General features: G+C 40.0%; 1 protein-coding gene across 1 annotated transcript in view; it reads left to right on the top strand.

The window, feature by feature from the left end:
• Positions 1-365: 365 nt before the first annotated feature.
• Positions 366-11709, top strand: part of RHOJ (ras homolog family member J) — an 83359-nt gene continuing 72015 nt past the window's right edge. Inside the window, exon 1 of the mRNA XM_082442819.1 lies at positions 366-1300. Coding sequence (XP_082298945.1) covers positions 1057-1300 — 244 coding nt within the window. The 5' untranslated portion in view covers positions 366-1056. The remainder of the gene's footprint in view (positions 1301-11709) is intronic.

Raw genomic sequence — 11709 nt, 5'->3', positions numbered from 1 at the left:
CCCACACACTCTCATTTCCAAAAGTAAGGGTGAGCCAAGCACATGTGTGTTTATTCGCTAATAAGAAGATGCAAACATCCCACATCTGATTGATTTCTTATGTGCTACAACCATAAAAATGTTTGGGTCTGGAATACACGTTTGAGCGTTGAGCCCAAATGTGGCAGTTTATAAACCCGATCACACATCTTATACCTACGATCTGCAAGAACGTTTCCCTTTGTAACAGTGAAACTCTGGAAGGTTTTCTTCTTTACTGCCAGGACAAATTGCTTAGGGCTTCTCGCTTGAGTATGTGAAGAACTGTCCAGTTTTAATCTGCAGAGCTTTTAACTGGTGACTCAGTGAGGGATGATGTCATATGTTATCCTACAACGGCTGGTGTGGTTCCCTCTGTTTCTGTGGCCGACAGTACTCCCCAGTTTCCATCCTTTCGTCAGCTTCTTCCCAGCCAGCCCACAGGCAAACAACCTCCCCAGCCGTGGATGAAACAGGAAGTCTGACAGCTTGAGTCTGCAGTGGGACCCCTAGTGTTTTCCCACTCCATGTCCTGGCAGCGTTCCCCAGAAGTACAAACACACTCACACAGAGCTCCCATTGTTGCAGCCTTCTCCAGCCCACTGATCCTAATATGGAATGCAGCAGGAAACCCATGATTTCCTGACACTCGGCAAGCTGGAGGAAGCAAGGGAAAAACTCCATTAAAAAGCCCAGCTTTCCTCCATGTTAGATGTGAAGTGGAAAATGGGGAAGATTTAGCGAAATTCCACTGTGTCTTCAGCAAGGCTTGGAGAACAGGAGAGCAGAGTGAAACCCTCAGGCTGTTGAAATTTCTAGACTCCCAGGAAGCCCCTAGAATTTGGTGAAAAATGAGGATTCATAACTCAAACTGATGGGGGCAAGGGGCAGATGCTTTTAATCATTCTCCCCAGTGTGTGTTACCTTTCTTGACCAGTATGGTAAGCAAGAGGGCACATGCCAGCCTCCCCGGACAAGTCTGCATGATCCGAGTTCCCCAAAGTAAGACAGAGTGACCTCAAGCCTGCGGCTCGCTTCATGGGCTTTGGGAGAAGCAGGAGAAGCAACGGCAGAGGCACAGTCACAGCAGCTGGAGCCGTGAGCATGAACTGCCAGGAGGGAAATGACAGCAGCTGCGGCTGCGGTGGCCGCGAGGAGAAGAAGATGCTGAAGTGCGTGGTGGTAGGGGACGGCGCCGTGGGGAAGACCTGCCTGCTCATGAGCTACGCCAACGACGCCTTCCCCGAGGAGTACGTGCCCACTGTGTTTGACCACTATGCAGGTAAGAAAAGCGGAAAACCTACCCTTGCATACGAGGTGAAGGAGGCGGGAGACCACAGCCCAGCTTCAGAGGGGCCTGGCTTATCTCTAATGTCAGTGCTGGGTCTGGGCCTGCCAGGAGCCAGGTAGCTGGGCACAGCAGACGACCAAGGTCTTTGCTGTTGTTAGGACAACTTGTATATCAGTGTTATGGTAACACTTTTCTCCAGTTACACCAAATGAATAACGCAGGGGAAATACCCTGAACCGTCCTCTAAGCTTTGCGGCTAGAGATTTTACTTAACATTTGCCTGAAGATTCATCAACTTTCTTTAATGTGAACTTTTTAAAAGGTAGGGTAATTGTATCACAGTTCTTTAAAAAACAACAACGACACTAACCACACAACTGGTGAAAGAAATGTTCTTGCCACTTCTCATATATTCACCACATGTCATTTATAAATGGAATGCTGAGATTAGTAACATTAGAACATTCATTTTTCTATAATAATTGGTGCTGTCCTGATGTACTTTCATTTTCCTGTAGAGGTAGATTGAAGAAAAAGTACTGAAAGATTTTAAGTATCTCTTAGGCAATCTGTATCTTGAATTAAAAGAGAAATTTTTAATCAATATGTTTTAAAGGTAAAGATAAAGATAAAGATAAAATTTTACTTATTTCAACATATGTCCCCAAAGCACAAAATATGGCATAAAATACTTTAAGATCTGACAGTTAAGATACTGTAGCCACAACTTAATTCTTTCGGGTATATTTTTTCGAGTGTTCTAAAGTTTGTTGTGTGATAGCTTATTTAAATTTTTCCATTTTGACTCTTATTTTTTCTCTTAATCTCCAAAACGAATCTTATTAAATTTCTTAAAAGCAAATTCATAAAATGCTTCAGGTTTACAATAGTCTAGATTTTATAACTTTTTTGAATACGATGATCTGCTTGCTCACTATGAGATCAGCTTGAGTTACCAGAGATTCAAGATTTTGTGAGAGGAAAATTTCTCTTCCTCACTTTAGCTTTGGGTCCAGAGCAGCGAAGGGGAAATGGCCCACAGGAAACCTGTGTGAGCGTTGGCTTTGCTGTGAGTTCATTTGAAATCCTTTCTGTAGGAAGCAGCTTCTTTTCCACAGCTAAACAATCACCTACGTCTCCTCCTACTACTACACGTACATGATTTACGACAACTATTACATAGCAGACAGGGAGAGAACCACAGTGAAAATAGTATCCACTTTCTAGCAGGTTTTTCTATATTTGTAGAAATTAAGAGCAAATTTGAACACTGGCTCTCTTAAGCTTTTCTGTGCCCAGAGAAGAACATTTTAATGAGAACAGAATGAAGAGAAGTACAGGTAGACTTTCACCCTGAGGGGGGGGAAAAAAAAAGTAATTGTAAAATTAAGTCTGCAACTTCATAAAATTATCGGGATCCTGACCTGTAAATATCTTAGCAAAAGTTATTTATTCTACACCCTCTTTCTGCCAGGATAGGGAACTGGCTGGTACCTAATTTCAAAAACTTTTAGATCAAAAATGGAACCCACAATCTACTAAAGGGAGAGGTTTCAGGTGCTTTTAAAAATTACATATCCCATCCCCAACTATTGGGTGAAGCAATTACAGTACAGTATCAGGAAGAAAGAGGATAAAACCATCTTTAGAGATAAAGTTAGCCTATAAAAAACATTAGAGATCAAACAAAGGCTGGACCACCACTAGATTCCACTAAGATCAAATTGTTTTATGTTTCAGTTGTGTACATACTTGCTGTTATTTGAGCAACAAAGCATCTTAGATTTTGGCTATTCCTTGTTTTAGCTCTCAAGAAATCACAGCCACTGTACCCAAAGCAATACTTTGTACATAGTAGGCATTCCCAAACATTGTTACTTTGATTTACACTTTGTACTTTTTTTAAGTACACAGTCTTCTCATGCATTTGTAGTTAGGTTGTAAGGGAAATGAAGGTGTAAGCCACGTACATCTAGGAGCGCAATGAAGTGAACATTTCCATTTGTAGAGGGATCTTCTCCATCACGAAGACCCTAACTCTTTTTACCACCACGCTCCTCATACATGAACTGATTGAATATAAACCCTTACACAGTCACATGAGAATCTACAGTCAATTGTAAAAGAACTCATGCTCTCTTCTCCACGTGGAGAAATATCCAGTATCCAGTCCCTGGTCCTACTGGCTCATTCTGAAATGACAACCTGCAAATAGTTTACTGAGTCTTTGGAAAATTGCAGTCAAAGAATTTAGAAAAGTTCAAGTCAAAGAGAGCCTATCCCTTGAAGAAGATTTTTCCCTAATAGCTACCCATCCTAGGAAGGTAAAGATATAATAGTAAGGACGGAAACACTTAAGATAGTGAGCACAAGATAGTGAGCTCTGAAGCTGGACAGCCCTGTTCTAATACTGGCTCTGCCATTACTGTGTGGTCTTGAGCAAGTTGCTCAACTTCTCTGTGCCTCAGTTGTCATGAATTTTTTTAAGGGACAATAGAGGTATTAAGATCATGAGAACAAAATAAATTAATACACGTAGTTCTTAGAACAGCACCTTACACATGATAAGTATTAGGTAATAGTAGCTATTGTGATTAAGAATAGGGTCTCTTACATACAGAATGAATAAACAACAAGGTCCTACTGTATAGCACAGGGAACTATATTTGATATCCTGTGATGAACCATAATGGAAAATAATATAAAAAATAATATATAGATAGATATATATGTATAACTGAATCACTTTGCTATATAGCAGAAATTAACACAACATTGTAAATCAACTATACTTCGATTAAAAAAAGAATAGGGTCTCTACAGTTGCACACAGCTATGAAAGGGAATTAAAATGTAATTAAAATATAAAGGCTACAGCAAGGAAAAATATAATTACAAGAGTATTCTTCAAATGGAGTAGGGTGTGATAGAGTGTGTGTATGGTCCTGATGATATAGTTATCGTGTTTACTGATAATTGATAAATATGTCTACATGGAGTAATAGTAGTGGGATATTCACTGGAGAGGAAATATTAGTTCTGCATGAGTGATTGTAGAAAAATCAACAACCAACTAGAAAAAAATGTTTTTAAGTTTTATAAATCTTGGTTATTTTCCCTCCCTCCTACCTATCAGAATCCAAACGTATATCTGCTCGATGCAGCTTTCCTTGATTCCCCAAGGAGAATTCCTTGCTCCATCTCCAACCCATCCCCAGAAATGTGTTAACATTGCTAGAACACAACTTGCACCATTGTATAGCAATTTATTTGTTTCCTTATTTCCCCAGTCCCACTGTACTATAAGCTCCTGAGGAAAAGGGTCATGTCTTGCCAAAACCAGTGTTCAATTCTCAGTCCTCATCTTACTTGATCTCTTGGAGGCTTTTCTTACGGCTTATACTCTCCTTCCTGAAACACTTTCTTTGCTCCTGGGATACCACATTCTCCTGGTTTTTATTCCCCTACTGGCAAATCTCTCTCCATGTCCTCTGCTGCTTTCTCCATCTCTTTCCCTACCACTATACATTGGCACACTTCAGTGTTCGGTCTCTCAGTCCCCTTCTCTATTTATGCTCATGCCCTGGTTGACAGTATCTAGTCTCATGGCTTTAAATATGATTTATACACTGATGACTCCAAAATGTATATCTCTACCACAAAAAAAAAAAAAACCCTGACCCAGACTCATATATTCAACTGTCCATTTGGATATCTAATAGGCATCTCAAATTTAACCTGTCCAAAACAGAATTTTTTAATTGCCCCAATCTACTCCTCCCCTAGTGTTCCCCATAGAAGTATATGACCACTGTCTTCCACCCAATTGCTCAGAACAAAAACTCTGGTATTATCCTTAATTCCTTTCTTCCTTTGACAATACTTCCCATCCCTCTCCATCCAAACCACTAGTTATTATCCCTTCCTACTACCAATCAGGTCAACATTCAAAATACATCTCAAATCTGATCAGTTCTCACCACCTCCATTGTTTTCACTCTCATCCAAGCCACCATCATTTCTCATCCAAACTACTGTAATCACCTCCCAGTTCCCTGCTTCCAGTCTTATCCCGTATAGTTCAGTTCTTCACACTCCCGACAAAAGGACTATCCACAGCCCAAATCCACCAATCAAATCCCTTCGCCCTGAGGCCCCATCATTTATCACAGTCTACAAGGTACTTCATGACTTAGTCCCCATTATCTCTCCAACCTCCTCTCCTAACTCTCCGCTGTGCAGTATTTCTGCTCTCAGCCGTCTTCATATTCTTCAAACACACCAAACTCCTTCCTTCCTTGAAGATTTTGCATTTGCTCTTCCCCCAACCTTACTTTATTCCCCCGATCTTCCTCAGCTTCAATTGATCACATTGTTTAATGCATTCACACACACAAACACAAACACACATGCGTACAGTCACTCTTTAATTTTTATCCTGTTTCATCTTTCCTCATAAGGTTTAACACTACTTCACATTATATTTATTTGCTTACCATTTTTATCCTACACTGGGACGTAAACCCCATGAGGGCAAGGGCTTTGTCTTGTTCTCTGCTCTATCTTCATCTTCTAAAACAGAACTCAACATCTAGTATGCTCTCAATAGATTGTTACTGAATTAATGAATTAATATGTTTTACGCATCTCTGTCCTTCCAGCGCATAGATAATTCCTGGCCGATTAAAACTTTGAGGAATAAATGAACAAGTTGTTGGTCCAACAGATGTCTCTTTAGGAATGAACATATAAAATATTTATTAAATGTATTATATTTTTGAACTAGTTTGCTTGTATTTTAAAGAATCATTTTATCTCTACCGGGATTATAATACAGCATAGAATTTTCTTGACCCAACCAGCCAATGTCACATCTATTGAATAATGTAACTATACAATGTATAAATTTCATTTGGAAACAGATGGGATGTACTCAAATTCCTCCATTTGCATTATATTCAAAACTTAGCTAAATTTTGAGTGGCTCACTCGTTTATAGTTCTTCATAAAAACACGTGTTCCAGAGTAACCCCAACTTCAACTATGGGCTAGGTCTAAAAATTGGGGGCAGTAGAAGGAAGATAAAAATGGTCACTGATGCTTTTTACAAGTATACCTGAGAAACATCTCCGGGCACTTCTTCCTACTCCCTTCCAGGGATGACTCAAGATGTCCCAACAACCTTTAGAGATTTCACAGCTTACCATGGAACAACCATCATGTCTTCTCCCATCCTGTCTTCATCTTATCTTTAGCTTTGAGTTTTGTGGCAGACATCTCACTGATAAAGTAGTATCAATTAATGTTTCACATGACATATGACATAAGGATAACACTTCCATTTCTAGTTTAGTTAGATTGTATGTTGAGGTAGGTAGTGTGCATGGTTTGTCTGTTTATGTGCATGGCTGCGTAAAATAATCCCATTCAAGTTGAAGCCTGTGCATGACGTACCTCATTCACCATTACCATCATCCTCTGTATAAGAATTGGTCGTGTCTATGGCTCCTTCTTCTAAGAAAACCACCTGTATTTAAAAACTTAGTTAAGTCACTATTTGCAAACCCAGGCTGCCTATGCAGGAAATTAACACAATTTGTGGAAAGGGGGGGGGGGGGAATCTAGTTGCTCTATCAGCTGAGTGAGGTGTAAAAGCAGTTGTTTTCACAGAGAGCTGAAAGTCAATTCTAAACTTTTTCCACCTAATTAAATGATGATTAGTCCAATGTAGACTCCATCATAACACTAATGACCAGAGCAAGGGGGAAACTATGTCCAATCCACAAGGGAAAAAATAACATAAAATAATAGTGAATAAAAACAAAGCCCCAGGCTTATAAAGTGTTATGACATAGTTCTGCCCATTTGGGAATATTTACTCAGGAGTTTCTCTTTTGTTCTTTCTAAAGACACCCGAGAGTCTCTGGAGAATGGATGAGATTCATTTTTGTAAGCCAAAAGAAAACCTGAAACACCTCTCATGGGTCTATGAAATAAATCACCAGGTTTTTAACCTTAGGCAAAAATATAAAGGAAGTACGTGAAAGAGGAGAAAAGAATGGGCCAGTTGACTTGCTCTGTTCCTTCTAAATGCCATGATGCTCAAAAACCCAATGTCTTGTAGGTATTCAACCCTCCAATATCTCTTTTTGAGGCAGTGTGATGCGTGTCTGATACTTTTTCTGGACTCTTGGAGGCCATATCAAAGGTGCAGTAACAGGAATTGTATAGACAGTTCCTTCCACAGTCTACTGTGATACCTATGAGCACAAGCACATTCAGAGGCTCCAGGGGTGGAAATTACACTCAGAAAGCCAGAGTGTACTGCAGAGAGGTAAACTGTGGGCTTCATCTCTTAGGAGTAAGAAAGAATAGAAGAGGGAAAAAGAAAATTAAGTATCTGTGACCAGAGTGACCCAAGAAAAATCATGCTCCCAGGATTAGAAACTGCATCTGCAGTTCATAACCCTCCTGCATTCCAGCTTTATCTGGCAACAAACCAAGGCCTGTGACTGATTCAGGTTTCGGTGGACAGACTCCCTGTGACCAAGACTTTTAGTTCCACAAGGCCTGGCTCCTTTCACTGTCTAAGATAGGAAATCCTTCATAAATTTTACTACCTAACTGCCCAAAAATTTTGGGCTTCAGGTAAACAGTACTTTATTTCCAGGATAACGTTTTCAGAATCTTCCATCACTACTTCTTCTTTTGGGGCAAAGAGCAAAGTTGGCTCAGAGATGGCTCAGTACATTGGACATCTTTGTTTTTGGATCTACTTGGCCTGTTCTACAAAGGCAACATGAAGGTGGGCAACTAACATGAGGCAACTAACTTAAAGGACAGGTAGGAAAACTCAACAGAAATTATCTCCCTCACCAATCCTGAGCACAAAATCACAAGGATCAACAGAGGCCCTACCCTCTGTGTAAGGACACAGGTTCTGATAAGGCTGAAAATGTACTTTCCCACAAACAAAAATCCATGCCACCCCTTGGGTGAGTTAGCAGAATCCAAACAGTTAATTTTCCGGGTATAACTCAGTCAGGATTAATTCCACCATGAATTCAATAGAGACCCACTGTGAATCACAGAGTGGCCTGGGATCGTTCCTGAATACTCTGAAGTCCACCAACTTTTTGGATATGCCTAATTTTCACAAGACAAAAGGACCTGATCCATGTGTATTCATTCAGCATTTTGTAATGGTTCACAATACAGCTTTTATTTATGATGTTCTTCATTTGCAGTCTCAGTGTGAATTTCATTACGGCCACATGTGATCCTACAAGCAGTGCAGTAGTATTTAATGACAAAACTCAAACACCACTAGAATATGTACTAACAACAATAACAATAGCTCTACAGTTACAAAGTTCTTGCTATGAGCATATTTGAGATATTTTCATACATCGATTCATTGCCTCCTCACAATGATACTATGAGGTGTTATTATTTTCCTAATTTTGACTGATGAGGAAACCAAGTTGCAAAGTTATTAACCAATTTGCCCAAGGTTAAATAACCTGTAATGGAGTAAGTGGAGGCCACGAAACAGTAAATAAATAATGTAAGCAGTGTGTAGGTTTATAGCTAATAAGTTAATCAAAAAGCCACTGTTAGTTAGGGCAGGGATCCCCAACCCCCGGGCCATGGACCAGTACCGGTCCGAGGCCTATTAGGAAACAGCCCACACAGTAAGAGCAGGCGAGCAAGCAAAGCTTCACCTGTACTTACAGCCGCTCCCCATCGCTCATGTTACCGCCTGAGCTCTGCCTCCTGTCAGCATTATGGTGAGTTGTATAAGTATTTCATTATATATTACAATGTAATAATAATAGAAATAAAGTGCACAATAAATGTAATGAGCGTGAATCATCCTGAAACCATCCCCCACCCTGGTCCGTGGAAAAATTGTCTTCCACGAAACTGGTCCCCAGTGCCAAAAAGGTTGGGGACCACTGAGTTAGGGTATGCTAACCTGCTATAACAAACAGACCTAAACATGTAAGGGATTAACACCACGACAGGATGTTCCTTGCTAATTTATGTTCCTGAATATGTATTCAAGTCAGTGGGGCTGCTTTCCTCCATTTAGTCATTTAGGGACCCAGGTTCTTTGCATCTTGTGACACTGCCATCCCTTAAGATCTCATAGTTGTCCACATCCAACCAGACTAATGAGAAAGAGCGTGGAGAAACCTGAATGGAAAGTTTTATGGGCCAGGCCTGGAAGTGACAGACATCATTTCCAGTCAAACTTCAGAGGAGATAACTTAGTCACGAGGCCACACCTCGGTCTAAGGGAAGCTGGGAAATAAAATCACCTACATGCCCAGAAGAGGGAAGGACAGATTTTAATGGAAACTAGCCATCTCTGTTTGTGTCAGACTCTGTAGCCACCAAATATCCCTGCACACTTTTTCCCACAGGTAAAACAAACTTTTTCCCAAGAGGGACCGCCCAGAGCCCCAGTCTTTCACTGAAACAGGTTAAAGTCCAGCCATGCAGGTAATGCCTGATCCTTTCCATTTGATGGAGACATGTCTCCTTGTGGTCCAGTAGAAGACTCATTATCTCCTCCATATATACAATCACCCCTTAGACAATGATAGAACAGGGATGGGATAACCAAAATATCTAAACCCCCTTTCAGAAAAGTAAAGAATAGGAGAGACATAGCAATAACAGAATCCTGATGGCAAATGTTAGAAAGACTTCCTGCCCTAGCAGTGGGGGAAGTTTCTTGAATTGACCCTTATGCTGTTCTCTGGGAGGAATTTCTTCATCCATTATTCTCAACTTCCCCTGGCTTGGGTCTCTGGGGAGTTCTTCTTCCTCATCCATTTTCCACCATGACACACATCTGAATCAGGCCTCAGGGACTCTGTCTTTCTCAGGAGCTGCACAAATTTCAGAGCCTGCTTCTGGCTTGTCCAGTTTCGATACTCACGTGTTGTTTTATAGTCAGAAGACTATTTAGTACAAGCTTGGAGTTTCTTTGGACATACAATTCTCTCAAAAATTTATTAGGCTTCTGGTAAGTTCCATGTACCAGTAGCCACATCCAAGACCAAAGAATCTCTTTCCTAGACATGTTTCTTAAAAATACTTTATTTGTCTGCTTCATCTAGCCAGTGCCTTTTGCTCTCAAATTAACACTAGCTACGTAGAGGCTGTATGAAGCAAAAGACTTCAATGGGAAGGGAACACCCTGGCTCTTCTCTTTGACACAGAGCTGGTTCCCTGTTTTAACAGAGAAATGGACATTTGTTGCTCAAATCCTTATTTAATTGTATCTTCTTTGGGGAAATACAAAAATAATCAATTTTCCAACTATTAATTAAGGACATTAATATTTGTGTTTTATCAATCGCTGCTTAAACACAACCAATTGAACTCTTTTCTTTCTTGTAACACCTAGTTAAACACAGTAACAATTAATATACTCTAATATTCTGACTTTTCCCAATCTTTTCTTTGAGCGTAATAGACTCAGTAAGAACTAGGTTTACCTTCCAGGTTTCACAGACAATAGTCTTACAAATGTTTTGCCATGGAATAACGTGGATCTTCACCTTTCTAGTCTGTTCTGTTTTCTTACTACCTGCCACTTAACAGTTAAGCTAACAGCACACTTTTTTTGGAATTTTGTAATGATGGCACCACACTAGATAAGCTAGGATGCTAGAACAAACAGACTCAAATATATAATGATTCAAACTGTTAGAATTCTATTTTTCTTTTTGCTCAGAGAACAGACCCGGGCAAGTGTTCAGGTTGGTGAGGTGGTACTACTCCATGTAATCATCCAAGGATCTACTTTTTTCCATCTCGTGACCCTGCTGTTGGGTAGGACTTTGTAGTGTTCTATATCTAGACAGGAGAAGATGAGAGGATATGGAGGGCAAGGAGTAGTGGTCGGGGCCAGGTCCACAAGTGGCAGGCATGAGTTCTGTTCACATTTCTTTGGAGAGAAGTTAAACCCTAGGCCATACATTATTGTAAGAGAGGTTAGCTATATTCCCAAAGAAAGCGTGAACAGATTTTAAAGGACTCTTAGTAATCATCATCACACTCACTAAGTCAAAATTTCTTACATCAAATACAATAGACTCATAAACAATGTAAATTGCCCTACATACCATATTTAATTAGACATTTATTCAACTACAAATGATATACCTGTATTTCCCAAATTTGCCTGGTCATCAGATAAACCTGCTTGTCAAAAATGCAGATTCTGTAAATTGGTGCAGCCACTATGGAAAACAGTATGGAGGTTCTTTAAAAAACTAAATATAGAGCTACCATATGATCCAGCAATCCCACTAATAGGCATATATCTGGAAAAGATGAAAACACTAATTCAAAAAGATACATGTACCCCAATGTTTATAGCA

The sequence above is a fragment of the Balaenoptera physalus genome (assembly GCF_965194825.1).
Source record: "Balaenoptera physalus genome assembly, chromosome: 2".
Taxonomy (NCBI): domain Eukaryota; kingdom Metazoa; phylum Chordata; class Mammalia; order Artiodactyla; family Balaenopteridae; genus Balaenoptera; species Balaenoptera physalus.
This window is presented reverse-complemented; position numbering and strand designations above follow the sequence as displayed.